We start from the raw sequence: 26,322 nt of genomic DNA on the forward strand, positions 1-26,322 counted from the left end.
ATCAAGAAATTCTTTCCTTTTTCTTTCTACTTTTAGTTCCTTCCGTTTTATCAGTTCACTGACCCGCGGGATTGTCCTAACCCTGGAACCCTGGACCTCCGTCCCTCCCTCCGTCCGCATCAGCCCTTTAGTCATTAACGTAAAAAAACGTGCTCCAGGAAATCCAAAGAAGACCTTTTTTTGTTGCCTTCAATGAGTTTCCATGAAGTAAAAAATAAAAAAAGGTTAAGAGGCTGTTAATCAAATTATATACTTAAGTGTTTATTCTATATAGTTTCATCTAATCCTACGCTAAACTAATTTTAAGCTTAAATGAATTGTTTAAAGTAGGCTAATGGTTTTTAATCAGATTTTACCAACTCGAGGGGCAGTACTTGGGACGTGGTTTCATCACCTTTCTGGGATTTTGCCATAAGTTCATCACTATATGCTAACATATCGCTGCCATAATTTCTCTAGGGACGTCTCTCGCATATCCTATTCCGACTTATGATCATAAACTTATGTCAATAGCAATTAATTTAAGGGAGCTTTTGTTCGCAAGGCGTCTTACCGTGTAAAAACAATTCATTATTGAGTGCGTACAAGTACCTCCATGGTTCTTGAACAGGTAAAAATAGAACGACACAAAGGCTCAATGCCACCCTAGACTTTAACTTAACTTAAGTAATTGGAGGTTTACCTGAAAATAACCTAAGGCTTCACTTTAACATCCTGTTTACCTAACCTATAGTATAAAAGCGAACCCATGACGTAAACATCGAGCTCTGATTCATAAAAAAGCACGAACCAATGATCGCGTGCAAACAATGTCGCTTTGATTCCTTTGTAAATAGAACAGAACAGTTTCGTGTCTCGCTTTAATTACTAAAATTTATATTAAATATTATTAATCTCAAGTTAAAGTCAAAGCCAAAGCCTCTAAAAGGGTAAAGCTCTTGAACGATTCTCTGAAGTTTATTTTCAGCGGATCGTCTTAAAGCTTTAGGTAAACACCTCAAAGCGGTCATAGGGGGCTTTTAGATTAAACTGCCTTAGCTCGGTTCCGAGTGGGGTTGATCCCAACTTATGAGTGCCCTTCGTAAATAACTTAATGCTGATAAGTATGACGCTTACCATTGCAGTAGCCCGGGACAAGTTGCGGATAACTCTAAAGAACCATTCGTATTACCAGAAGTATATAATATTTCTCTTCGAGAGAAGTGTTCCACAAAGCGAAGTAAGTGTAACGTTATTCTTCCCAACATCGGAACATTTAGAGCAAGGTTACTAAACCGAATCACATACACGATAAATAGTTCCCTCATCATTACTCTAATAGCGTTTAAATATTTGGCAAGACGCGCTCGTGCATTTCTTTCCCACGTCATGACGAGGTTTGTGGGATGATTGCTGGGGATTTAGCGCCAAACCATTATAGAATTCACCTTACGGTGCGATGCCCATTTGTAGTTTGATGAGCGGGAAAGCAAACTAAAAGGGTGAGCCTGGGAAGAATGACGTTACAAAACTAAAGCATTAAGAGGATACAGAGTGTCATCCTTCTTCTATTATCCCCTTCTGGTATTACTCAAGACTTTGATGACGTTTATGCCTATTGTTCCCATGGCTCACCACGCCACCAGGGACGGATTGATTTACTTCCGTATAACAATTTGTATTGGTTGAACACGTTTTACCTTCATTAAGTATGTCGTACTTATTGGTGTTACGTTCCTTACAATGCCTTATCGTTCCCGCTGAGCTATAATAACTCTTTCTCGGTGGGGCCCGAGGTATATTTGTCTTCCGAAGATCATCCGAAGCGTGTCAAGAATCAAGATCGATTCTTTTTGTCCTTAAAGTAAAAGACCCCATCACTATGAGACCCCATAGACTATAAATATGTCATAGATAGGAATATTGGCTCGGGACAAAGAAGTTATTTCAGTTTCACGGGCGATTTAACTGATGTACTTAACCTGCCTGACGTTCAATCATTTACTATATAGTTCCGCGCGCGATACCCGTGCCTGATTTTCATCAGGAAATGAAGTATAAAGAAAATTCAAAATATTTACTTGAACTGAATATCTTTAGTTTCATCATTTTTAGAGTAAAATCCTTTGAAGGATTTATAGATTTAAGGGTCCTTTATCTAACGACACTTAGTACTTGGACCTACCTTAAACCGAACTTGAGTAATTAAAGTTTTAGAGCCCTGTGTAAATACCCTATCCTTTTCGAAAACAACTTAAAATAGCCCTTTTACTGACCACGACCACGTGACATATTATTCTAGCCACGAGCTTTTGTATAGTAGTAGAGAATAAAATAATATTTTTAAGTGCTTCTTGCAAATCGAATATCTCAGGTGCTTCTAGCTTAAAAGCAGCTCCGTAAATGGAGCAAGCCCCACTCTAAATTAGAAAATTACTCCACGAATTCAATTTATTTACACGTCTGATCCTCAATGATGAAAGATTAAATGTTTGTAATACGCGCTGTAAAACAAATTCGGAGCTCCAGTCAACTGACAGAGCCCACACTCTACGTCCTAAGAAATTATATAAGTGTCTAAATCCGTCAGGAAGGGAAGACGGCTTTTAGTCACTTAACTCCATTACGTGAACTGTATTTAGTCCTAATTCTTTTTCAAGGAGCTTGAGATATCGTAAATAAACTTCCATAGCTTCCAACGGTGCCCTTGACTTCCGAACTAATACGGGGGTATTAAAGTGAGAAACTGTTCAAAGCAGAACACCACTGAGAAGAGATTTTATGGTCAATAAAAGACGTGTATCATACAACACGAGGGTGGAGGGGGATCTGAACCAAGAATTAAACCGATGGATCTATGATGCCGCGGTTTATTTTTATCGTTATGATATTATTGAAGATAAAAAAGTCTTCCGTCAATGTTTCTCTTTGCTGATACCCGGAGTCGGACGGTTCGTTTATACTTTCCTATAATTATGACGGTTGAAATGAATCAAATGAGATAATATTGGTGTCAACGAAACCTAATGTATATAGTTCTTGATATCGAGTTTTGGCTAGAATATGTAACCCTAACCTAAGCCTAACCATATATATCCTAAGCCTAACGCACTATGACGTATAAAGACATTTTTCTTGGAAAACTCACTTCAAAGTTATAATTAGTCACTTATTTATATGAAAAAAAAACCTCTTGAGTATAAGGCAAGAAGTACAGAATATTTATTTACACTATATTCAAAAGCAAGCAACCATCCATATATAGTGTTGGTAGTTAAGTTTACTTTAAAATAGGTCAATATTCATTGCCAATATAACAAAATTCAATTCGTGTTTCCGTCGATCGTAAACAAATTGCTTGTAAAAACAAATCATGAATTACTAATTTTGGTTGAAGTTTAAAAATAAAACTAAGAGTCAGAAGATGAACTCATCGAAGTGATATACTTTTAGTGACTCTCGAAGTTGAAGCTTCCTTAATGAATATGATGTATCACACTTAACCAAATGTAATCGCGCCTTAAGCATCTCCTGATCTCCGTGGGTTTTCCAACAACGTATTAACACTGTCATTAAGGAATTAACGAGGAAACTCGCGTAATAAGCCAAATATTAAACGAGAAAATTATCGTTAAGAAACCTTGGATTATTATATAGCGTTGCTAGGTTTTAAATATTATAATCTGCATGGGTACAAACACGGATTTAATTATTATACGTGGATAGTTTCGGTATTGGATAATAAACTTACTTACTAATTACGTTAATTGCAAGGACAAGTAATGTACATATCAGAATTGTAGCCATTAGTGTTGGGAGCAAAGGATTATTTATGGCTTAATCTTTCGTAACTTGTAGTCAACTCAGGATTGCATTTCACGTTCTTATTTTCCTTAATCGCGTGACCTTTAGATGAACCGGGTCATGAGAAGATGCGCAAAAGAGTCTGCGCAGTTAGTAATTACGGCGCTTGTCCCCAAGGCAATGTTTGGTTCCATTTGACATGACTATCAGTAAAAGTATAAACTTCTATATATTATTCGACAAATATTCATCTCATCTTTAAAACATAGTTAATATTTTGCTGAGGATAAATACATCAATTTTTCCCCATTGATTTTTATGAATAAGACCTACTGCAACCTGGTGTAGGTAAGGAATGAGACAGCCAATTTAAATATGAGCACTCTAGAGGGTAAAATCCGTAAGTTTTAGCGCATTGACGAGTAATATTCCAAAAACCAATACTTTCCCATTCGCAAATGTAAAACCTTTTCCGGTCACTGAAGTTTCGAATTTAAAAACGCGACGCGAGTTCTGTCAAAAAGAATTTAAGAGTATTTTCTGACCCAAAATATGTCAGCATATTCCAAAAATGTCCAGAGTTGAAGGAATGCGGCTTTTAAATCAATAAAAAAAATTTTATATAACCGAAATCTGATATATTTTCCAATAATAAATGGGTCGTAACCTTTAACCCTTTGACGAGTATAACGTGACTCTGTGGTCATCATTACTGACCCTTGAAACATCAGAAACCTATATACTCTTACTTCTTATTGGTAATAGAACACGTATCTTCTTATTTTTTTCTGATTGGAGTTCCGTATTTACTAGTTTATTTTATTAGTGGTCAGTCCATAGAGTGGACGCCCTTTACCCATCACACGTACGTTCCACGAAACCGTACGGGCTATTTTAGGATAGGTCAGGGATCGGACGGAGAGAGAGAGGACCTACAAGGTTTAAGTAACTTTGGCATATAACTCGCCATGCAGTAATCTGAGGATATGGTGGAATAAACCGATTGAAAACGAGAATCTACTGCTTGGATTGGCACAGCTTGAGCATACGAACTTGGAGTGAATAAATAGTCGTGTTTCATTACATCAAAATCAAAGATTTATTAGCTTACAGTTAAGTTAAATATGCAAATCAGAATTTTTATCTTTTGAAAGTGCAAGAAGAAATTAATGATTATAAGAAGTTATTGTTAAGAATGGCCTTATAGACTTCCTTCTTTTATTTTGTCTAAGAAGCTACAAATAAGCTTCTAGTTTCAAGGTATTAAACCTAAGAAAGTTTTACGACGTTCATCCTACACGCGCAAGCTGTAACCATCCGCGTTATTTACGTAACTAAAGGTTATTCAGGTGTATTAACAGACATACGCCTTACTCCTTTTAAAAATCCCAGAAAAAAATCGTATCTTTACGAGAATTGAAATATTTTCTAAATTCAGAGAAGGTTTTAGAACTTTCTAATTTACATTTGTAAATTCTGTAACTAAGTTACAAACGCCAAAAAAAACAAACAAAACCGTCTGCATTTATTTAATTCTTGTACCTTCTTGGGGGCGATTAAAATTTAAATTTCATACTAACTATTTTAATGAACGGTTTAGACGTTACCAAGCCTACCAAACAGTAGATAGGTAAGTTTATTTCAATTAAAACAATCTTCACTTCTAAAGAATACCTTCTTGTATAGTCCCAATTTAAACTCTACAACTTCAAAGGGGTGGATTTGAATATTTTTATTTGTCTGTGCAGTAACAAAACACGACTTCAAAAAAATAAATAGATAACTTAGGAGTGCCCTGTCGGATTTCGAGAATGGTAACCTAACCTTGTATCAAACAAACAGTTGTGACGGATTTCGGATAAGTGCAAGCCGGGAAAGAAGAGGACTAGCTGCTAGTTCTATGTATTGTAGAAGTAGGATGTCAATATCTCTTTGTTCGAAAAGGATGCACAGTGAAAATGTGCATATGGATTTTTCTTTCCTATATACAGTATGGATCGCAAAGTGCTATAAACCTAACGATACAACAAACATCCCTTGTATAAAAAATAGAGTCGGGATATCCTAACTTGTTATTTCAATGGATTTTTGGTGTTTTCTCCTTGAGTAGAACAGTGCCTTATTTTTATATACGTTATATAAGATGAAGAAGTATTATAAGCCTTGCACAATTCATCGACGTACCTTCTTGGTGAATCTGACCATTTCAAAGTAGCCTATGCTATAATGGACCTTAATACAGACGGATCTGATTTCACTTGTTGTACAGTGATATCAGTTTTATATGTTCTACCTTGTACAACTTGTTGTTGAAAAAGTTTATTTTCTTCGCTTCTCTCTACGTGATACGCGTGAAAACCTATAATTTATCTTTAAAAACACCTTAAAAAGTCAATCAAATTTTGGTGTTCCAAACCGCTAATTTGGGTGGCGGTTTCTTTTACTTTAAGTAGGCCTATAATTAAAATTTAACAAAAACTATTAGCGTGTTAAAAACTATGCTTAAACTTCAAAAAGAAAATTTGATTGAAAGTAAATTTGACGCACGTCTTTTCAAAAGAATTCAAGGACTAGAAAAAAGTTTTTGGAACGAATATGAAACTATATGAAAAAAAAAGAAATAAAATAATATTTCTATATATTCTAAAGAAACTATAAAACTTCAAGATCCATCCTTGTATCTTTTCCGGGAGCTAGCTTTTGACGTAAAGCGGAAAAAAGGTGTTGTTTTTTTTTTCTTTTCTGTCTCATAGCCTTTCTTGATTTTTTTATATGGCTGTAGTGTTATCCTATCTAATTAGAGAGAGTGCCTTTTTAAAGTTAATACTTAAGCGCCTTTATTAAATTTCCTATCAAAGTTGGATGAAAACGTCTCAACAAAAGAAGACAAAAGACTTCAGTAATTGATAATGAAAATGCAGGCCTATTAGGCCACGCGTTGGTAGATATCTTCAAAGGGTTAAATGAGGTTTATCGGTTTTCAGAGTAAAAATAATTTATGTTTAGTTTCTTTAAGTTGGTATTTTAGTCGAAGTTACTCTCTTTGTCTACAACTATAATAAAAATTACAAGTAATTCCCATCAGCAACTTATTCGACCCATAACAAGTTTAATCCCATTCTTCCAACGAACCGGTTACCTACTCGAATTAATTAGGCCAATTTGACCACTTTCGGAACTAAAGGTGTTAAAGAAGATACTTCCATGATAATGTAGAGGAACACAACCCGCGAAGGTAATTGTTACCTGCCTACGAAGCATCTAACCTCCGAGTCCCTCTACAGTACAATCAGTTCCTAGCTAGTTGGACGTAGTAATGGTGTAGTTAAGACGACGGTCTGGACCTAGACAATTTTCAAAACCCCTTTCACCCTTTTCTCTTTCTCTTTTCCGTTATTTGGTACGGTGGAAAACTATAATTGGATCCTTGGGAGTCGTCGAGATATCGTTAAATCAGAGAGAGGTTTTTATCCTTTGTCGTAGTACTGGACAAAAGCGGTGTGGGGCTATTCCCAGTGTACCAATTGAATCTTAAGCAATATACCTATTTACCAATGTACGAAAGGTAAAGCAGACTGTAAAACCTCATTTATATTACCAAAAAGGGGTTTTCAGGGAATTTGGAAAGACTCGCTTGCTTTAGATTTCGAAACTAATTTCAATAAATAAATAAATAGTTTTTAAAAAAGCTTTTAGAGAAAATGTATTTGAAAGAAAACTCGACCCTCTTTTGATTTTAGGTATTTATTTTTCGCTATTGATGATGGGTATCTACAACCTGCTCGCTTAAAGAGAGACGACGATGGTTTTGGTTAAACAACCATTTCCATCTGATCTCGGATAAACTAATACAAGTCACGTTTTTTCAAAATTATTCACGCATTATCAGTCTCGAACATCAAATAAGTTTTCCATTTTAAATATTGATATTTCGACTTTTAAATGCGGAAAATGTACTCTGAAATAAGCCCAGTTATTTATAATATTTTATACAACACGTTTTTCATTATTATACCGTCATTTTCCAAAAAGGATATCTCTATTACAAAACAGCTGTACTATTTACTTATCATTTGAATATGAAAGGTCTTTCAATTATTTTATTTGTACAGCTAAAAATATATATATTAAAAATTGTCATCATTGTGTAAAACGCCTCTAGACAACCCTAACAACAGGTGTTTTATCAAAAAATTCATAATCCGATTGCTAGCCTACAACCGCGTATTCTCAAAGTTTTACAAATAAACACGTATAAAACTTTCCCAACTCAACTTAACCTTCTTCCTCCACCAATAAATCGTTTTCGAAGGGTTTATTTACCCAAAGATACACTTTCGGAGACAGTTAAGACTTTTGACAAAAAAAATAAGATAGAAATAGTAAAGTGTATAAACACGACTTACCGGCGATACTGAAATTCTCGTAACTCCGCAAACAATCCTCTTCGGGATTGAGTTGAACCTTGACACTCAAACCCATCACCAAAGTGTCATTATTGGTGGTCATAGTGGCTTCGCGAAACCGATGTTAAATTGACCTATTAATTCGACTAACTATCCCCGACGGGCGCGACGTCGTGGTGGATGGGACTCCCGCGGTCGCTGAGTTTAAACTGTTCGCTTGGAAGGCTTTGCGTAATGTTTACCAAACCACGGAGAGATGATGATGTCGAGAAAGGAGAGGTTTTGCTTCGAGCGCGAAGTAGAAATCAATCCTTTCGGCGTAAGCGTGGCTTAAGAAGTGGGCTCTCCTTCTAGAATCTAGAGACAGACGCGGGACGCTTCGAGAGAGTCTGAGAGCGTTCGTTGGTTGTACAGTGGGGAGAAATCTTTCTTCAACACTCCTCGAAAGCTTAGCCTTAACGTCTTCTGGGCGCGAATCATTGACAGGGACAGAGCTCTAGCTAAGACTTAAAAGCGTTCCGCAAAGTGCATGAAGGAGTGGGTCCGTTGAAGGCCCAACCAGCCCGAGGCCCAGTAAAGAAGTTACTTGGAAAGAGCTATAGTCTGATAATATTTCCTCTCTCTCTCTCATCTTTTAGAACTTTGACGACGATCGATGAATGAATGACAGTATAAAAGTAATAAAACCAAACAACCTTCGTAATACCGGTTTTAATATAGTATACTTTGCCCGGGCCACAAAAGCTCATGAGCCTTGAAAAGCGGTTTCCTCCGTCATAAAAGAAAGACAAAACCACGTGCCAGGGTTTTCTATTCCGGAAAGTTATTAAGAGCGTAGGCTATACTCATTTTTCTTGAATAGATAATTTATTTTTTCGTTGTTCATCTCCTAGGCCTAATTCTATGGGATTTCCGTATGATATTAAAAGGAGACATATGTAAAGGCTACCTAAAGGGGCTTTCCGGTGTTGTTAGGTCAACAATATAGCTCCAAAAGTCTAGACTCTTGGACAAAAAGAAAAGTTTTTTTGCTTCAGAGTTGATGGCTAGTTTGTGATTGCTGCCGGAGGCTCTCCAAGAGCGGCATGCGTGACTGTCGCACTCGCTTACTGAAACGCAACCTTCGTTGTACCAAGTTGCCCCGAGTGTTTAGGCCTACAATCAGTCCATCAAAATTCAAAACCAAAGTTTAAGGATGATTAATGTATTCGCAAATCACATGACATTGATTTATTGTTAAAGGGCTTGAATTTGAAGGTTACGTTGGAAGTTCATTGGATAATTACAACGTGTGTGTTGGACAAATACCACCGAATAACGAGAACTTTCGCTAGTCCGTAACAATTTCTAGACTTGGGGCTTAACTTTTGGTTCTTTTCTCTCTTGGGGAAAGACTGTCATCACGATGTTAAAGTTCACTTGATTGGGGTCATATTTATGAGCTCGAGGGTTTCGGGGGAATTTCCCTCCAGTAACTGTCCAGAGTAAGGATTTTCTTCTTTTTCCAAAGACCAATGGTCAAGGGTCCGGCAGTTTTTCCTTTGCACTAAACCCACGCTTGATATATATTAAATTTTATCAATGCAAATGTAGATTTCGTGATCGGTTCGAAATAAACAATGGATACGACCCACATCGAGTAATCGATAAATTCATATTTACTTTTGTCTCGTTTCTAAGAAACGTCTCAAGAACACGTCATAATATTATTTCAAAATTGCGTGTGTGTGTTAGAAGGGTTGACAGCTAATATTGTGTTTTGAAAAATAATAAATAAATTTTGACAGTGATTGTTATAATCTAAAGTGGTTTTTTATGATTCATTAAGAAATTAATGTAGATCTATGCCATTTGAACTTTGAACTTCAATATCTGTTTTAATTATTTTTAATAGAGATTTCTACATTATTTTAGATAAACTTTGGAAGGGATTCTTTTTTTCCTTTAAATAGGTGACTCCACTTCTAATTTTATCATTTCGATTTATATATTTTTCGATTTTAGTTTGAAGTTTTTGACGCGGTGTTAGTTAGTTAGTTAGTTACTGAAGCGGTTTTATATATTTTCGAAAGTATTAATTAGGAAATTATCGTAATTATGTAAGTTTAAAATTGAAATTCTTAGCTCGTGCTTTGTACGATTTAAACTTCCTTCGTGTCTTACACAGGTCGGCATCCTCTTCGCCAGAAGTTCAACCATTATCTCAACGTATCGGGATGAACCGAAGTTTCTTGCAAAGTCCACTTTGCAACTCGACATTTCGAAGTCTAAAAATGGAGGAAGAATTTACTCAAACTATGATAGACATCGAGAAAGCCTCTTCTCGTGCCCAAACTTGGGAACAACCCAAACGCGTGGTAACGGAAAAACCGGACATTCGGACACCACAAAAACTTAGGGTTCATCGCGAACCAGAGATGGCTGTTGATTTCGGAAACGTTGTCAACACCCGTCTTAGTCTAAAATTGAAACGGTCGTCGCGTCTCAACCCTAGTGCATTAAGTTGTGGTCCGACCAGAGAGGAAGAAGTGGTTCATGATGTAAGCGAGCATTTTTATACTTGACCTTTTAACCCTCCCCGAATTTTATTGTTAATATTATAATGCAGTCTAAGGATTCTTACTCGAAACCATTTGCGACCAACCCTAATGCAAGAAGTTGTGGTCCGACCAGAGAGGAAAAAGTGGTTCATGCTGTAAGCGAGGATTTTTATACTTGACCTTTTAACCCTCCCCGAATTTTATTGCTAATATTATCATGCAGGTTATGGATTCAGACTCGAAACCATTTAAATTAAAAAAATGGGAAGCTCAAGGCTACGCGGTGGAAGATGAAGACACAAAGAAAGAAGCCGCGGATTTAAGCGGTGATTTTATTAAAAGTGAAATAGAGTGGGTTGTTATTCCATGTATGTCAGATGAAGATTCCAAGAAATATTACATTGATCGAGAGAAACGACTTCGCGCTAAGTTACTGGGAGAAGTTGAGGTGTTGGTTTGTTGGAACCTTTCTCCGTATTTTACATAGTAAACAAATTTTAATATTTTTGTTTTTGTGTACGCTTAGGTATTACCTTCACCGGCTAAACCGGCGCGAGTCAGAGACTCAATTTCAAGTACTTGTCCTGGCATTGATACCCCGACTAAAGGTAGAACCAGAGCTGTCAAAGATTCAATTTCAAGTACTTCTCCTGGCATTGATACCCCGACTAAAGGCAGAACCAGCGCTGTCAGAGATTCAATTTCAAGTACTTGTCGTGGCATTGATACCCCGATTAAAGGCAGAGCCAGAGTTCCCAGATCGAGAAGTGTCGGAACGAAATCAATGTTTTACGTCCCCAAGATGCTGCAATAATACTTGATAATAATATCCAATAATATATTGAAATTTTATGGTTTTACGTTTTATGGTTTTGCTTTAATATTATATATTTGAAATTTACTTTATTGTTAGATTATAAATTTATTCGATACTCAATACTTGACCACGTGATAATTTCAATTGGTTTATCAACGTTTAATCTACTTATTAAGCCTATTTATGTCAGAGGCACTTCTTCTGGTACGGTATTTCCACTGTTTTTCCTGTAAAGAAACGGCGCCTTAAGGCTGAATAATTAATTAACAGTGTTAATCATTATGACGTACTCTCCGGAAACATTTCTTCGCCCTATAAATTCGAAAAGGCGAAGAAAAAAAGTTATAGTTTTAAAAATATGAAAGCGAGGAGTATTGATTGAAGTGTGTAAGAATTATGTGGTATAAAACAATCTAACCTTCAAATAACACGTCAGAACCCTCCGCGAGTATTACGCCAATTACGAAGTTAACCGCAAACCCAATGGGAGAGTACCACATGTAGGAAATCTTATAGAACGGCATGAAGAAGCTGTAGTGATGATAGCGATTTAACAGACAAGTTTACAGGCATTTATTTTTAAACCAGACTAACCTCTTCGACTCCTGTTCAGATATGTTGGTAGTCCACAGGCTCGTTGTGTTCGTAGCGGTTGAATTTGTTATCCAGTAATCAGCCTGGCATTCTTCAAGCGAATGGCTCAAAGTTTTATAGTTTGGTTTAGAAACGTATAAAGCGTTTCCTATTATGATCCATAAATTGAATGTTACAGATAATATTAAAGAGAACAAGCAAATCTGAAATTGAGATGGTTTAAGGCGAACCTAGGCAATATTGTAACGTATTCTTAGTACATACCTTCTTGGTAATTTTCTTATAAAATACTACTATGAAAGCAGACGCGGCCAACGGACCTTGCAATGCGCCGTTTATGATGTTAATAGCGTTTACGGCGTTTCCCATGTATGGCATGATTAAACTTAATAATGTGGCCAGAATTCCAAACGCGAAACCTTTTTAAAATGGTTAACGTTATCGTTGAGTCGCGTGAAAGGCAACCCTTTTCCGAATTCTTACTCAACAACACGCATAATTTGACGGAATTATTATCATTTTGGGTCAACCTCGGAAAGAGGGGTTTTATAAAATCTTCCAAAGTTAATCCCGCGAAGGTGTTGATGTAAGATGAGAATGTACTTAATGAGGCGCTGATGATTCCTGATATGGCCATTCCTTTTAGAATTGGGAAATCGTTGAACAGATCCGCAATGGCGTAGACGAATACCTGTCAAAGAATTTTAGGTTTAAGAATAGCAACCTAAGGTTCTATAAGAGATACGGGGATGTTATAGTCCTATTTCTCCTTTTTCATACTTGGAGGTTACGACAATCTGGGCTTGGTAATTCTCCTTACTTGGTCAAGTCTTTTAACACCGGTGTACTCCGGAAGTTTCATGGGATCGCATTGTCCGTAGGTGATGTACATAACTCCTCCTACTACGAGGACCGTAAACTTAAGGAGCAAAATCAAGACAGCGCCAAGGAAAACCGTACTAATCAAATTAAAATCGAATTTAGCTCAACTTGTCATTAAGTGTTTTAGAAGTCTATTTCTCGCGTTACTTTCTGGCAACCACAGTTGTTCTGGCCGCTAAAATTCTCTGAATAATAGCTTGATTAACCAGTAGGGTTTCAATACCGTAAACTGCGCCCGTAAAAATCATGGCCCAGATGCTACATCGCGTTTTTTCGTTTTCAGTCCAACTGAAATTATGTTCAGTTCAAGCAAGTACTTCTTTAGAATTACACTGAACTTACTATACGCTTGTTAGAAAGCCATTATTGACTGATTTAGTCCAGAATTGACTTAAGCTGTCGGATTTTATGTGGCTTTGAAATATAACCATTAAAAATGCCGAGTAGAGAAGGACGAATTGCAAGATGTCAGTCCAAACAACGGTACGAAATCCTCCCTATTTAGTTGTTGGTTTATCGGGTTAAGTTGCGCGAACGTCTACCTACTAACTTTAATCATGGAGCTTACGAAGGAGCTGTAAAGGGTACACGCTAACCCTAGAACGCAAGTTATGATCCCGGTATCGAAAGGGGTCAAGAGAGACAATGATAACGCTGGTAGATACAATACGAGACCCAAGTAAAGAAGCTAAGATAATTTTGGTTCTTTTAGAACCGATGATATCTGAATTGAAGCTTATTATACTTGCCCTATTTGACATGTAAATGAAGGATAATAAACGGCGTACACTTCCATCGAAACGGTTCTCCACCAGCTGTTGTATAAAATCTTTTATTTATTTCAATGTAATAGCAGTCAACAGAGTGAGTTATGTGTGAACAACGTCTCTCAAAATTGCAGCAAGGTTGCAATTAAAAATACCCACGTGTAAACGTCATAACGTGTTTACGCTTGTAAACGATAATACTTAAACACTATAAAATAAAGCTCTCTTACCTGAAATATGCTGAAGAACTTGGTTTTTCTATAAATCGGAACCATTAAATAGCCGACCACAATCAGGACACAGAACCTACTTGCGGGTAGGGCGAAATACTCGCTACCATATAGGTAAAAATCACCCGTCACCCCGGTCACTGTGATTGGTGAAATAAAGGTCGCTACGTAAGAAATTGAAGCCGGTAAGATTGACAGTGTACGGTTGGCCAGTAAGAACTCGTCTGTATTTCCTGATTGCTTTTGACCGCGTTTACAATATACACTAAGAACAATGCATATTACAAGGACCAGTACGATAAAACCGTAATCTGACCAGTTTAAGAACATCTGTCCATTGAGCGTCACCGACATGTTTAACGTTTATAACAAACTAGACTTACAGTTCGCACGTAAAACAACAACTTTTACAAGGGTATACATGTACAAGTACAAACTCCAAACCGACACTAGTATAATCGAACACCTACAATTTCCTTTAGACACCTCCTACCTTTTATCCAAATGACAAAGTTTATTAAATTTTTTAAGTATTTTCAACAAATGTTTAACGTGTTTTGGAATATAAATTTTAATGTTTTCTAGATATGAATTGCATTTGCGGCGCTCTCACCATAGCCACTCTGTTTCAAAAGGGTGTATTTTAATACGGTTGTTAATAAACCTGTATCAAAGCTTATTCTACAGAAAGCCATTCGAAATTCAAATTGCGCGGCTAGTTTCCATCGCATATTTTCGATATCTATGGCTGGCATTTTGCCGCGAAAATTCTAGGTTATGTCCTTTCTTACGTAAAAATCTTTGATATTTTGGCTTTATGAACTAACCTCTAGTCATCTACGGTAACTTTTAGGATAAAGGTGTCCGTGACCAATCTGAATTCCTCATTAGGAAAAAAAAACATGGCAGACGACGTGTCGGATGAAATTTGCGACAGTTGGGAAGATATGATTGAAAATGGGGTAAAATTAACTTAAATATTATTTTAATTAATTCCCTAATTATTATTAACACGATTCAATAAAGTATATAAACTAAAGCTTAATGATATTAAGATATAAAGGTTAATAATGGATTTTTTCGCTAAGCCTACTACTTGAAATTTTTAATTAATTATGTTAAATTAAATGAGATAATTATAATTAAGCCATTTTAAACTTAATTTGACAAAGTACCGAATGGTTTATTACACGGAAGTACCGTGACCTTGGTCTAATTCCCATATGGGGCAACCAAATTGGGACATGTCAAAAATAGGATCATTAAGAGGTCAAAGATCTTAAAATAGTCCATGTGACTTCGTAATTTCCTTATCTTAAAGAAATTGGAAACTTCGTTTAAACTTGGGCCTTTGTAAACCTAACTTTGGGATCGATTTAGAAATTACCAAGGCGTCAACTTGATTTTTGGGAATGACTGGTTTTTAAGGTTCTCGAGAAGAAACTTGAGGAGCTGAAAGTAAAATCAGTTGACACAACCAAAAATGGCAAAGCGCCTCAAATGCAACTAGAGGACACAACTCGCACACAGTACGTCATCACTGTTCCTCAAGTGAAAATATTGAAGCGTCCAACTGATGCCAAAGCGGGCCACTACACAACAAGTGACAAGTCACCTACAAAACAACCACTGAAAACATTAGAACAACGGGAAGCTGAATATGCCGAAGCCAGACTACGAATCTTGGGCTCGGCTCAACACGTGGAATCTTCAGAAAAGTACGAATCTACAATGACAAAAGGAACCATCAAGTATAGGGTTCATACAAACTTAGCGTTCAGGGAAAAATGTAACAATATCATCAGGGAAGTTGTTACCGATCGATCAAGAAGAATTTGGGAAAATAAATACTTGTTTTTGCAAAATTGGGGAAAAGGGATTGGATTGGATTGGATTATATTTATTGTACTAAGAAATATTTTGGTAAATTTTATGGCACTTCGATGTCAAAAGCCTTGTATGAACCTTGTTGTATAAGGTGAAAACAGTGCCTTAATAGAAGCATTTTTCATTTTCACTGATACTGCATAAGTTCGTAAGATATGTTCACCATAAGTTTGTCACTGGTAACTTAGAAACTGGAGCTTGTCATGAAATAAGTGACGTAGGTCATAGATTCGAGCTAAAGCAAAGACGCCTGGTGAGGCGCTGTCAAAGGCTTAGTAACGCAGACTAAATAGGAAGATGGAAGTCCTGCAAAACCGCGTGTAATGAATAGGGAGCTAACAACTGGCTAGGGGGAAGAGATAGTCTGACGTCACGCAGCCCCTCTCTGGTTGGCATTTTTGCGCATAGAATACTGTTTCCAACCGTTAGGGGGGATGAAACTCCTGTAAGAGATAGAAGGGTGTGACGTTTCAGGGTCAGAACTGTTAGCTCCCTATTGCCGCGTCATTCTCGAACTAGCTCGAGCTGTAAGTGTCTAGTGTAAAGTATAGGTAGTGTCACGCTTATGGGACATATCTCATAAACCTATGCTAATACTTGATTGGTTCGTCTTTTGGAAGGGGAGGTAGGGAGAGGGAGGGAATGTTACACCACCGCGGGGTTATTAACATTAAGAGATCTTTCAGTACTTTAAAAATTGCAAACAGCGACGGACTTGTAGGAACATTTGGAAGCTTACCCTCTGAGAAATGCGTGATACGTCAGCCAAAAGGACCGGATGGATCGAAAGGATTTCACCAAGATAGGTAGCACTAAAGACGCTTTAGATCGCCGCTCGTTCTAAACTTCTTGTAAACAAAACGATCCCAAAACCAAAAGCCTGTAAACCTAAACTAGCTTAAAGCAAAAAAAAAAAAAAAAAAGTAATTACACTAAAAAAATTTTTTGCAAAGAGTTTTAAGGGATACAAATCTTAAAAATGGCTTTTGGAAAAACTAAAATGAAAATACTCTCAAATTTTGAACGAACAATTTAAAAACGTTTCATGAGAGTAAAAATATAATATTACCTTGGCAGCGTGTTTTTACCTAATTTTAATTAATTCCCCTTTCCCCCTTTTTAATTAACGTTTAATTTTATTTATATTACTCCGTTACTTTACGACAATTATCTAGAGTTAACGAATTACGAATTCTTTTACGACTTTTCCCTGATAATTTTTATACATTGATTTATTTTAAAACAGTTGGACTGTTTTGTCTTTGTTTCTTTAATTCGCGCTACAATCAGTATACGCTAGTAGTTAATTAGTTAAACTAATCGCTTAACTAACGAACAAGGAAAAACCCACGGATGTTGTTTTAGCTAGCGTAAAAAAACAAATACAACAAATGGTCACTCGGCAAAACGATTAAGTTTCTCTCGTTGACCACTTAAATCGCGATCAACGTATTACAAGCTTAGCTTAACTCTACTAATCTAATTAAAAGAAATTAGAGAAAAAAGTTCAAGGGAGCATGACCTCTCTTACTATACTAAAAAGGAAAAATATATGCGGTAGAGTTTGTGGGTGCGAAAGTACGGTCACGACTCCGTGAGAGTTTGATGTGATCATACATGATGGTTTCTTTCTGGGAGATGCTAACTATGATGAAGTTCTGATTTAAACTTTTAAAGGGAGTATGAAATCTTAGAAGAATTTGGTTTTACTCTCTCTTTAATAGTTGGGAAAAAAATAATTGTATAAAAACTCAAAAAAAACTCAAAAAAACAGTCTATAAATTCATTTTAATGTACACGATATAAAATTTAACTGGTAATTAAATACGCGACCAATTTTCTTAAAACGCGTAGTATTTAAGCGGCTTGTCTTGCCCTAAAAAGTGTTCCATTTTTGGGGGCAAAGCGAGTCTCTTAAAAACATTCGCGTACAAATCGATGAACAAACAAACGCGGATGGATATCCGCCTTTGTCGCTTCGCACAAACTTTAAAACTTAATCTATATAAGAATTATACTCGATTAAAATAATTCTTATACGATATTTTAGAATTCTAAAAAGCTTAATACAAACACTGACCAATCAAAATAGGGAGATAACAATCTTGACCTTTCAACTTACGTTTAACGACTCGATAAAGGTATACATACAAATTTTGACAATTACCAAAAATTTTAAGGAAGGGGTTAATGAAAGGTCATCCTCCTTTTTCTTTTTTTTTATTATTTAAATTTACTTAGTTTTAAAAAAAAATAATGGACAAGCTGTGCTAAATTTGTCTATTTAGTGACCTCGTAAGTAACGCGGTGACAATGAGTATGGCACTTTCCTTAATTCTAAGTAGGTGGTATTTTGCCACGACGGTTCTTTTGAGTGTCATACTTATTACGGCTGTATGTTACTTATGACGGCCTATTAAACTATTGTAGTAAACAGCCTGTGTTGTAAAGGAAGAACTTTTGAATATTAAAGCTTTGATGGTGATTTCAATGTTTTTTTCATCCGTTATACAACAAGTCTCTATAGTTGACCTTCAAATTGAAATATCGACACAAATTAGATCAGGATAATTATAAACCTGATCGCGTCTGGTCAATGTAGTCTCGTATCTTCAAATACGGTTGTTTATTAACGAAGATACTAATCAGGTATTTATATACAGTAGGCTTACTGGTTTTTCAAGTTCCAATCCACGACACATAATACCTGTCAGTTCGCATCGTTAAAATTTCAAATTGGTATTTGTCACGCATCCAAATACTACACGTAGAAGTAGTAAATGCAGTTGCTATAATTTCCGTACGTTTACTCTTCCATCATTTCTACACACATTAAGCCGTTGATCGCGTCTCGCTTCAAACGCGATAACAACGGCCGTCATGTCAATCTTGTTGAGTCCCAAAACTTACCTTGAATGGCCGGATTATCTATTCATTCTTACGGTTTTAATTTTTTGCGTATTATTAAGTTTATATTTTAATCATAGGGAAAAGAATGATACAAATGTTGGTAGTAAATTAACCGAGTTTCTTTTGGCCAGTCGCGATTTGTCCATTTTACCAGCGGCATTGTCACTTATCGCTACGTCAGTTTCGGCATTTTATTTGACCGCTGTTACGGGTGAAACGTACGCTTACGGAGTTCAACGTGTGTTCTATCAGTTCAGTATGTGTTTCGGTATCATTTGGTTAGCTTTTCTTGTTGTACCGATTTACAGAAAGTCCAAATATCTCAGCGTCTTTGAGGTATGGTCACCAGAAGTACTGTTCCAATTTCACGATTTAATTGTAGGTTTTCGTTAAACGTAGTTAACTGAAATACGGTTCGATGGATGTACAAGACGTGTGCTTTCTCTGTTTTACACGCTACACAAAGTAGATTTCCCATAACGCAGTTTGACGTTACTTTAATTACAGTTAATTCCTAAATAATTTCAGTTAATATTTATGGGTTTAGTGTTATACCTACCGTCTTTATCCATAACCACTCTAACACCGTTTGAAACGTGGCAAACGACTTTAGTATTGGGTTTTGTATGCACCGCCTATAGTTCCGTGGTCAGTATTAAGAAATATATATAGCGAAATGATTTCATAGTTACAATACTAAACGTTTGTTAATACTAGGGTGGATTTCGAACCGTGGTTTGGACAGATGCCTTTCAGTGTGTTCTGATTCTCGTAACGTTTTTAATGGTCATAAGCCAAGGTGTTGTTCGATCAGGTGGTCTTCAAAATATTTGGCAAAAATCAATGGATAATGGATTTCTCAAAGCATTCTAGTTTGTTATTTTATTACATAATAATATTCCGTTGTATGCACGAGCGACGAAGAAATTAAGAATTTCAAGGTTATTCTAAACTTAGGTTCTGTACTGTACGCGTTGAACTAGACGGGCCAGACCGCAATGTTTGATAAACAAGTTTACGCAAATTTTGTTAAAGAGCCTTGAGCATTTTTAACATAGTTTTACTTTACCGAAGTGTTAGAAGTTCAGGTTCAGGTAGTTTCGGTAGCGCATATGGCAGGTAAAAAACCGTTGTACGATGACGAATTCACCTATTTTTACTGGCAGTAAAGGTAATATAAAACGTATGGAGTAAAAATTACGCGTCTACCAAGTTGAACTTGAGGCTTGTATAATTTCCCCGGCTCTCGACATAATTACACTCTTGCTTTTATTTATACTTAATAATAATAGTAATTTTCGTTTTTAGTTGGACGGAAAATGAGTCCACTCGCTACACAATGTACTCCGTGGTAGTTGGAGGGCAAATTGCCGCGTTAGACTTGTTTTTGATTAACCAAGCTCTATTGCAACGGGTTTTAGCAGCTAAATCTGACAAAATAGCTAAGAAGTACGTTTAAAAGGTCTTTCAAATACTCGAATGGAGTCAATTGAAGTTAGAAACATTAACGTATTAATTAGTTCGGTTATCTTTGCCGGTATTGCGTTTGGCTTCGTGGCAATATTAATGGCAATTTCGGCAGCGGTTATGTATATTGAATATGGCCAGTGCAACCCACTTTATTTTCCTAATTACACCGGAACTAACAGACTTGATCAAGTGAGACCCCAACAAACGTACAATTGTCATTACCAGCTTCTAATTACTATTAGATATTTTCTTCTAGGTTTTTGTTTACACAATCGGAGATCTTTTTCGAAACTATCCAATTTTGAAGGGAGTCGCCTTATCAGGAATAATTAGCGCGTCTTTGAGCACATTTTCTTCATTTATTAATTCATTCGCCGCTCTGGCCATGGAAGATTTCATCAGACCATTATTTCCGCAATTTGTTCAAGATGATATTAGATCGGTTAAACTTTGCAAGTGTTTAAGTAAGAAATTAATTTGAAGAGTTTTCTTGCCTTTCATTCACTTTCACACGCATACACCAAACGCTATAGGTTTTGCATTTGGTACCGCGGCCACTTTATTAAGTTTCACGATACCCTTAATGGGTAATGGTGTAAAAGCCATTAATATTATGAATGGTATCTTTCGAGGACCACTCGCAGCAGTTTCTTTACTTCTCTTATCGTATAGAAGATTAACCAAAAAGGTTTTAAATCAACTTAATAATGATATAAAAGACATTAAAGTATTTGCTGTAAATTAGGGTTGTATCTCCGGTCTGCTTAGTGGTATGATATTTTCAGCTTGGATTATAATTGGTAATGCGGTGTACGTTGGTCGACAGAAGTACATTTCAATGCTTAGGCATTCAACGGACGAATGCGATGATAGTATAATTCCGTTCTTAATTAAAAATGGAACTAGAACTAACTCGTCAAATGAGAAAAGGTAGAACGAGTCTGACACTTTTCATTTAGTGTCGTACGCCACTTATGGATGGCAATCCTAATTTAATACATATCATTACAGCTTAGCAATATACAAAATATCCTTTATGTGGTACCCCCTTATTGGGTTTTCAGTCGCTCTATTCTTCGGAATTATTTTATCGGAGATTTGCAACCTTATTTCAGGTAGCTTATGATTAAAACTCTAAAATAATTTGCGTTACTAAATTCGCAAATTTCTTTCCTTTATTAATATAGAAAGAAGAAGTCGTAATAATAGTGGGATTGTACCTTTAAGTTTTTATTCAAAAGTTAATTTATAAATAAATAAAATTAACTTTGTACGTTTTAAAGTATATACGTTATTGAATTTGTTAAACAATGAAGGCTCGATGGTTTGTACTGAGGATGACAAAACGAAAATCAATTTTACTACACTTTCTACATACTTTATTGGCGATTATTTGCGCAATTACGTCACTGTCCGGTGTTACTAACGCTGATGGCAACAACAACGCCTGATTAAATCATGGTTTTAGCAATAATTTCATAGATAGGCGATACAATAATAATATATTTTTCCTTTTAGAATCAGATGAACCTATTGTTATAATATAATCTATATGGTACGATTATGAGTCGACTGTTTCTCGTATCACCTATGTATATTGTTCGTTATCAAACTTATACTCAACACCGCTAGTATATAAGGGAACGGTCGTACTTGTAGATTATATCACTCGATTCGAAATACTTGTAGAATTATATTATATACTAATCGCGAAGAATGTCTCCAATCTTGGGTTATTGGAATCTACGAGGTTTGGCCGAAGCCATCAGGTTTCTGTTGCACCACGTCGAGGCGGAGTTTGAAGACAAACGATACGGATTCACCGGAGCTCCCACTTACGATCGCAGCGAGTGGCTCAACGACAAGAACTCTCTTGGCTTGGACTTCCCCAATTTACCTTACTTAATCGACGGAGACTTGGTCATTACTCAAAGCCTGGCCATCCTCCGGTACTTGTCGGACAAACACGGTCTCTCTGGGAAGACACCGCTAGAAAGGGCGACGATAAACATGGTGGAACAACAAGGAACTGATCTTTTAAAGGGACTGATGCAGATTGCGTATAATACATCGTTTGAGACCTTGAAACCGAATTATTTGAAAAGACTTCCCGATAAATTGGACCTTTTATCGAAGTACCTAAACGAAAGGGAATGGTTTGTGGGTGACTCCTTGACGTACGTTGACTTTCTCCTCTACGAAGCCTTGGATCACAACAGAATGTTAGCGCCTGATATTTTCGTCAATTTCGAAAATCTCCAGAATTTTCTTCGAAGAATCGAATCGTTACCGAACATTCAACGATACATGAATTCGAAAACGTACAAGCGATGGCCAATATATGCTCCAATCGCCCGATTTGGAGGTCTTGGTGATATGCCTTAGCCATTTTTTAATAGATATTAATAGATATACGTTATTTATTTGTATATCAGTACATCGGAAACAAATTAAACCCAATATAAAAAGACTTTCGAGTTGTTTTCATATTGTAGTACTTGTATTTTTTAATTTTGATCTTTTATGTATTTGAAACGATTAAAGGACCTAACTTATTTTCTATTACTTCGATGTTGTTGGATTTATCACAAGATAATATTAAATTTCTGTCTAATTAGAGATCTATTATAGTTAGTTGCAATCATTTATTATAAGTCTATTGATTTCATCGGCAATTTTTCTTTGAAATTAATTAGTGATTTTTTCTATATATCTTTCAAACCGTCGGTGTAGAATTACATTTAATTGATAATATTTTATATAAAAGAGAACCTCTCTTTAATTGTTGCTTAGTTTAAATTTCTAAGCTTTTAACGGCGGCAAAGGACGATACTTAAAATGAAGAAGTTACCTTTGGGATCAATCGCTTTACTGCTTCTTGTCAAGTGTAAGATTCGTGTACTTTTATTGTCTCTTTGTACTTGGGTTAACTCCATTGCTAGTATCGAATTCATTCGTTACGTCAAACAAAGAGAGGGTGAAAAACAAGGATATGGTTCTTCACTCCTCGTAATAATAATAACCAACGCTCTTTCGAACCTTTATGATTGTCTGTAGATTACAATTGTCTTGAATCAGTTACATTGCGTCATTCCCCCGTAGCTGTTCATGTTGGGGATGAAGTAATGCTTTCGGTATATTACTCGTTTTCTCAAGGCGAAACGTTGCATCAGATCAAATTCTATAAAGATCAAGAAGAATTCTTTAGATATACGCCAAGTGACCCACCCTTTAACCGGGTTTTCAGAGTGTCAGGCTTGAAAATAGACGTAAGTCGCCTGAAATGATTTTAAAATACTTTCATTGATTCATTTAAATGGATTTATTTTGATTTCTAATTGTAGACGGCCCGATCTGAGGGGCAAATAGTTTACCTGTCGGATGTTACTTCCGCGTCATCTGGTAGATTTTCGGTTGAAGTAACTCTAGATGCTCCACATTTTACGACCAAAACGGCTTCTAAGGAGATACAAGTTCTGCCCCGTGCACGTATGTAATTAGAAATATTTTCCAGCAAGGCTCATTGATACGTCCCAGTCTAGCTCAGGTTGTCGCTTTAGGCTTGAAGCGACTGTTGGAATTTGTTGACCTCCAGTTGTGAATTTTATACTAGAAACACTGTTATCCTTTTTAATAGGGGACGTTTCTGCCGGTAGAAACGGCACGCGTCTTTTCAATTTAAAGTATTTAAGAAAAATGGAGGAAAAACTGAATAAACCGAGGGAAGAATGGCCTAAAGAAGTTGCCGATTTTATATTGGGTCAACGGAAGGATGGATTTGATATAATTAAAATCGCCGCTTTCGGATACGTGAATCATATTTCGTCTCATACTCTGGAACAAGTACTTCGAGAAACGAACGCGTCCAAGGCGCTAATTGACGTTACTTCCGCCGTTGCCACCCTCTACGACGCTTGGACTTACAGTCCAGATCTGCGAAAAATGACAGTGGCCTATTGCGTCGAACGTAGTGGCTATTTCAACCTAGATCAAGAACCGTAAGTGTATCAATATAAATTGACAGAAATGAAAAGCGTCTCATTTTGGGGATGTCTTCATAATATTTATAGGAAAAATCCACCCGTTAATCGAACTCAAGGTGCGGCACCACCTTGCGATTGTCATTGTGTAAAAGACACCAATAAAATCAACGGAACTCTTCCGTCTTTGGAATTGGAAAAACATCCTTAAGTACGTTATGCTTCTCTATTCCAGACTGGAATCATTGTTTTTATTGAAATTAATAAAAATAAATACTACTTAAGACAAAACACCTGATCTCTTTCTTAACATCGGTACACTATCAGCCAAGTTATTAAAATACTGATAAATTCAAACTGAACTACTATACTGACTTTATGTTACTTTTATTATTTAATTGTCTTTCAATATCGAATTTCTTATTTCAAATAAGAGATTATTTTAACAACTGTTTATACATTTTTTATTAAAAAGCACATATGGCCAGTCAAAGTTAGTCTGGGAAAATTGTGATATTGTCTAAATAAACATCTTTCGAAGGTCGGTGTTGAATTACATTTCATAGATAATATTTTCTGTCAAAAATAAGCTCTCTCGTGATTACCGTTTAGTTTAACTTTCGAACTCTATAACAGCGGTAAAGTACGAGTCTTGAAGATGAAGATTGGAAAGATTCCTTTGGGCTTGATCGCCTTATTGCTTCTTCTGAACTGTAAGAGTCACTTGGGGCGCAATGATCCCTAGTAGCTGTATGTATTCCTGGTTTTAACTTATACCCTTTCGACCTTTTGTATATATAGACGGCAGTTGCCTTAAAAATGTTGAACTACATCATTCGCCCGAAGTGGTTCATGTTGGTGACGAGGTCAAGCTTTCGGCATCTTACCAATTGGAAGGAGGCGAAAGTATTTATTCCATCAAATTCTGTAAGGATAATGTCGAATTCTTTAGACATGCTCCTAGTGCTCGACCATCAAACATGGTTTTCAGCGTACCAGGATTGAAAATAGACGTAAGTTCGCACTTTGAACTATTTCCAAATGAATGATTTTATAGTTTCAATTCTTAATTAAAGACAAATCGATCTGACGAGTCAACGGTTTACTTGTTGGATGTTACTGCTACGACATCCGGTAGATATTCAGTCGAAGTATCTCTAGATGCTCCGCATTTTACAACCATAATGGCTTCTATGGAACTACAAGTTCCAACCCATAACAATACAAGTACGTAAATAGAATTAATTTTTCCAAGATATATCCCACTCTTAAAGCGCTATTATCATTTTGAGAATAGCTAATATAAAAGCAGAGCCTTCTGCGGCCGGTAAAAACGACACGCCTATTGTCAATTTAAAGTATTTAAGACTAATGGAAGAAGAATTGGGTAAACCAAAGGAAGAATGGCCTAAAGACATCGTCGACTTAATATTGGGTCAACCCAAGGATGTATTCGATATAATTAAAATCGCTTCTTTCGCTTACTTGAATAATGTTTCGCCACACACTCTGGATCAATTACTTCGTGAAACGAACGCTTCCAAGGCGCTAATCGACAGTACTTCCACCGTTTTCTCCCTTTACGATGTCTGGACGTACAGCAAAGATCTGCGAAAATTGGCAGTGGCCTATTGCGTTGAACGTCAAGGCTATTTCAATATGGATCAAGAACCGTAAGTGTTTCAATATCAATTGACAGAAATGAAAAACCTCTCATTTTGTGGATTGTCTTTATACTTACAGGAAAAGTCCACCCGTTAATCGGGGTGCGACACCACCTTGCGATTGTCATTGTGTAAAAGACACCAATAAAATCAACGGAACTCTACCGTCTTTGGCATTGGAAAAACATCCTTAAGTGAGTTATTGCCTGTTTAATATTCAAATGAGGAGTCTCTATTTGGGACCATAGTCATTATTCTTCAAACAAATTAATAAATAAAAATAAACAAACAATACTTTATATCTCCGATAGTACTAGACTTGTCCCTTAGCTTAAACTTCGGTGCATGCAGTGTTGTCAGAACCTTTGTGAGTTAAATACCGTTTCAAACTG

General features: G+C 36.4%; 6 protein-coding genes and 1 pseudogene across 7 annotated transcripts; 6 read left to right on the forward strand and 1 right to left on the reverse strand.

The window, feature by feature from the left end:
• Positions 1-10,179: 10,179 nt before the first annotated feature.
• On the forward strand, positions 10,180-11,606 carry LOC149702369 (uncharacterized). Of its 2 annotated transcripts, XM_089866176.1 has the most exons (5): positions 10,180-10,288; positions 10,357-10,729; positions 10,798-10,884; positions 10,953-11,177; positions 11,256-11,606. In XM_089866176.1, coding segments are annotated over exons 1-5 (975 nt in total). In that variant the 5' UTR covers positions 10,180-10,286; the 3' UTR covers positions 11,544-11,606. The 2 variants fall into 2 exon arrangements, with proteins under 2 accessions (XP_089722302.1, XP_089722303.1); XM_089866177.1 differs by lacking the exon at positions 10,180-10,288 and having other exon boundaries at positions 10,367-10,729; positions 10,953-11,179.
• Positions 11,607-11,684: 78 nt separating this feature from the next.
• On the reverse strand, positions 11,685-14,926 carry LOC149702370 (putative sodium-dependent multivitamin transporter). Its single transcript, XM_089866169.1, has 13 exons — positions 14,847-14,926; positions 14,020-14,642; positions 13,772-13,837; positions 13,591-13,710; positions 13,365-13,519; positions 13,170-13,310; positions 12,961-13,099; positions 12,624-12,831; positions 12,405-12,559; positions 12,141-12,343; positions 11,965-12,077; positions 11,837-11,858; positions 11,685-11,773 (listed from the first exon to the last, which is right to left on the reverse strand). Exons 2-13 carry the CDS (start codon positions 14,371-14,373, stop codon positions 11,728-11,730), a joined length of 1,722 nt encoding a protein of 573 aa, XP_089722295.1. The 5' UTR covers positions 14,374-14,642; positions 14,847-14,926; the 3' UTR covers positions 11,685-11,727.
• On the forward strand, positions 14,880-18,391 carry LOC149702371 (SUZ RNA-binding domain-containing). The gene is made up of 3 exons (XM_089866183.1): positions 14,880-14,981; positions 15,448-15,737; positions 16,593-18,391. Exons 1-3 carry the CDS (start codon positions 14,922-14,924, stop codon positions 16,714-16,716), a joined length of 474 nt encoding a protein of 157 aa, XP_089722309.1. The 5' UTR covers positions 14,880-14,921; the 3' UTR covers positions 16,717-18,391.
• Positions 18,392-18,528: 137 nt separating this feature from the next.
• On the forward strand, positions 18,529-20,767 carry LOC149702372 (sodium-dependent multivitamin transporter-like). Its single transcript, XM_089867113.1, has 6 exons — positions 18,529-19,152; positions 19,216-19,281; positions 19,345-19,487; positions 20,095-20,265; positions 20,337-20,475; positions 20,543-20,767. The coding sequence occupies exons 1-6, from the start codon at positions 18,787-18,789 to the stop codon at positions 20,765-20,767; spliced, it is 1,110 nt and encodes a 369-aa protein (XP_089723239.1). The 5' UTR covers positions 18,529-18,786.
• A 74-nt stretch (positions 20,768-20,841) lies between these two features.
• On the forward strand, positions 20,842-21,599 carry LOC149702373 (putative sodium-dependent multivitamin transporter). Its single transcript, XM_089866185.1, has 4 exons — positions 20,842-20,974; positions 21,032-21,216; positions 21,298-21,401; positions 21,474-21,599. The coding sequence occupies exons 1-4, from the start codon at positions 20,870-20,872 to the stop codon at positions 21,536-21,538; spliced, it is 459 nt and encodes a 152-aa protein (XP_089722311.1). The 5' UTR covers positions 20,842-20,869; the 3' UTR covers positions 21,539-21,599.
• Positions 21,600-21,998: 399 nt separating this feature from the next.
• LOC149702374 (glutathione S-transferase Mu 1 pseudogene) lies at positions 21,999-22,686 on the forward strand (annotated as a pseudogene).
• A 438-nt stretch (positions 22,687-23,124) lies between these two features.
• LOC149702375 (uncharacterized) lies at positions 23,125-26,269 on the forward strand. Its single transcript, XM_089867114.1, has 10 exons — positions 23,125-23,173; positions 23,365-23,555; positions 23,631-23,775; positions 23,924-24,284; positions 24,357-24,467; positions 24,879-24,979; positions 25,068-25,279; positions 25,343-25,493; positions 25,564-25,939; positions 26,010-26,269. Exons 1-10 carry the CDS (start codon positions 23,125-23,127, stop codon positions 26,122-26,124), a joined length of 1,812 nt encoding a protein of 603 aa, XP_089723240.1. The 3' UTR covers positions 26,125-26,269.
• The last annotated feature ends 53 nt before the right edge of the window (positions 26,270-26,322 follow it).

This window comes from Phalangium opilio, unplaced genomic scaffold (assembly GCF_054372755.1).
Source record: "Phalangium opilio isolate 3A_F unplaced genomic scaffold, DU_Popi_V2 ptg000017l_1, whole genome shotgun sequence".
Lineage (NCBI taxonomy): Eukaryota > Metazoa > Arthropoda > Arachnida > Opiliones > Phalangiidae > Phalangium > Phalangium opilio.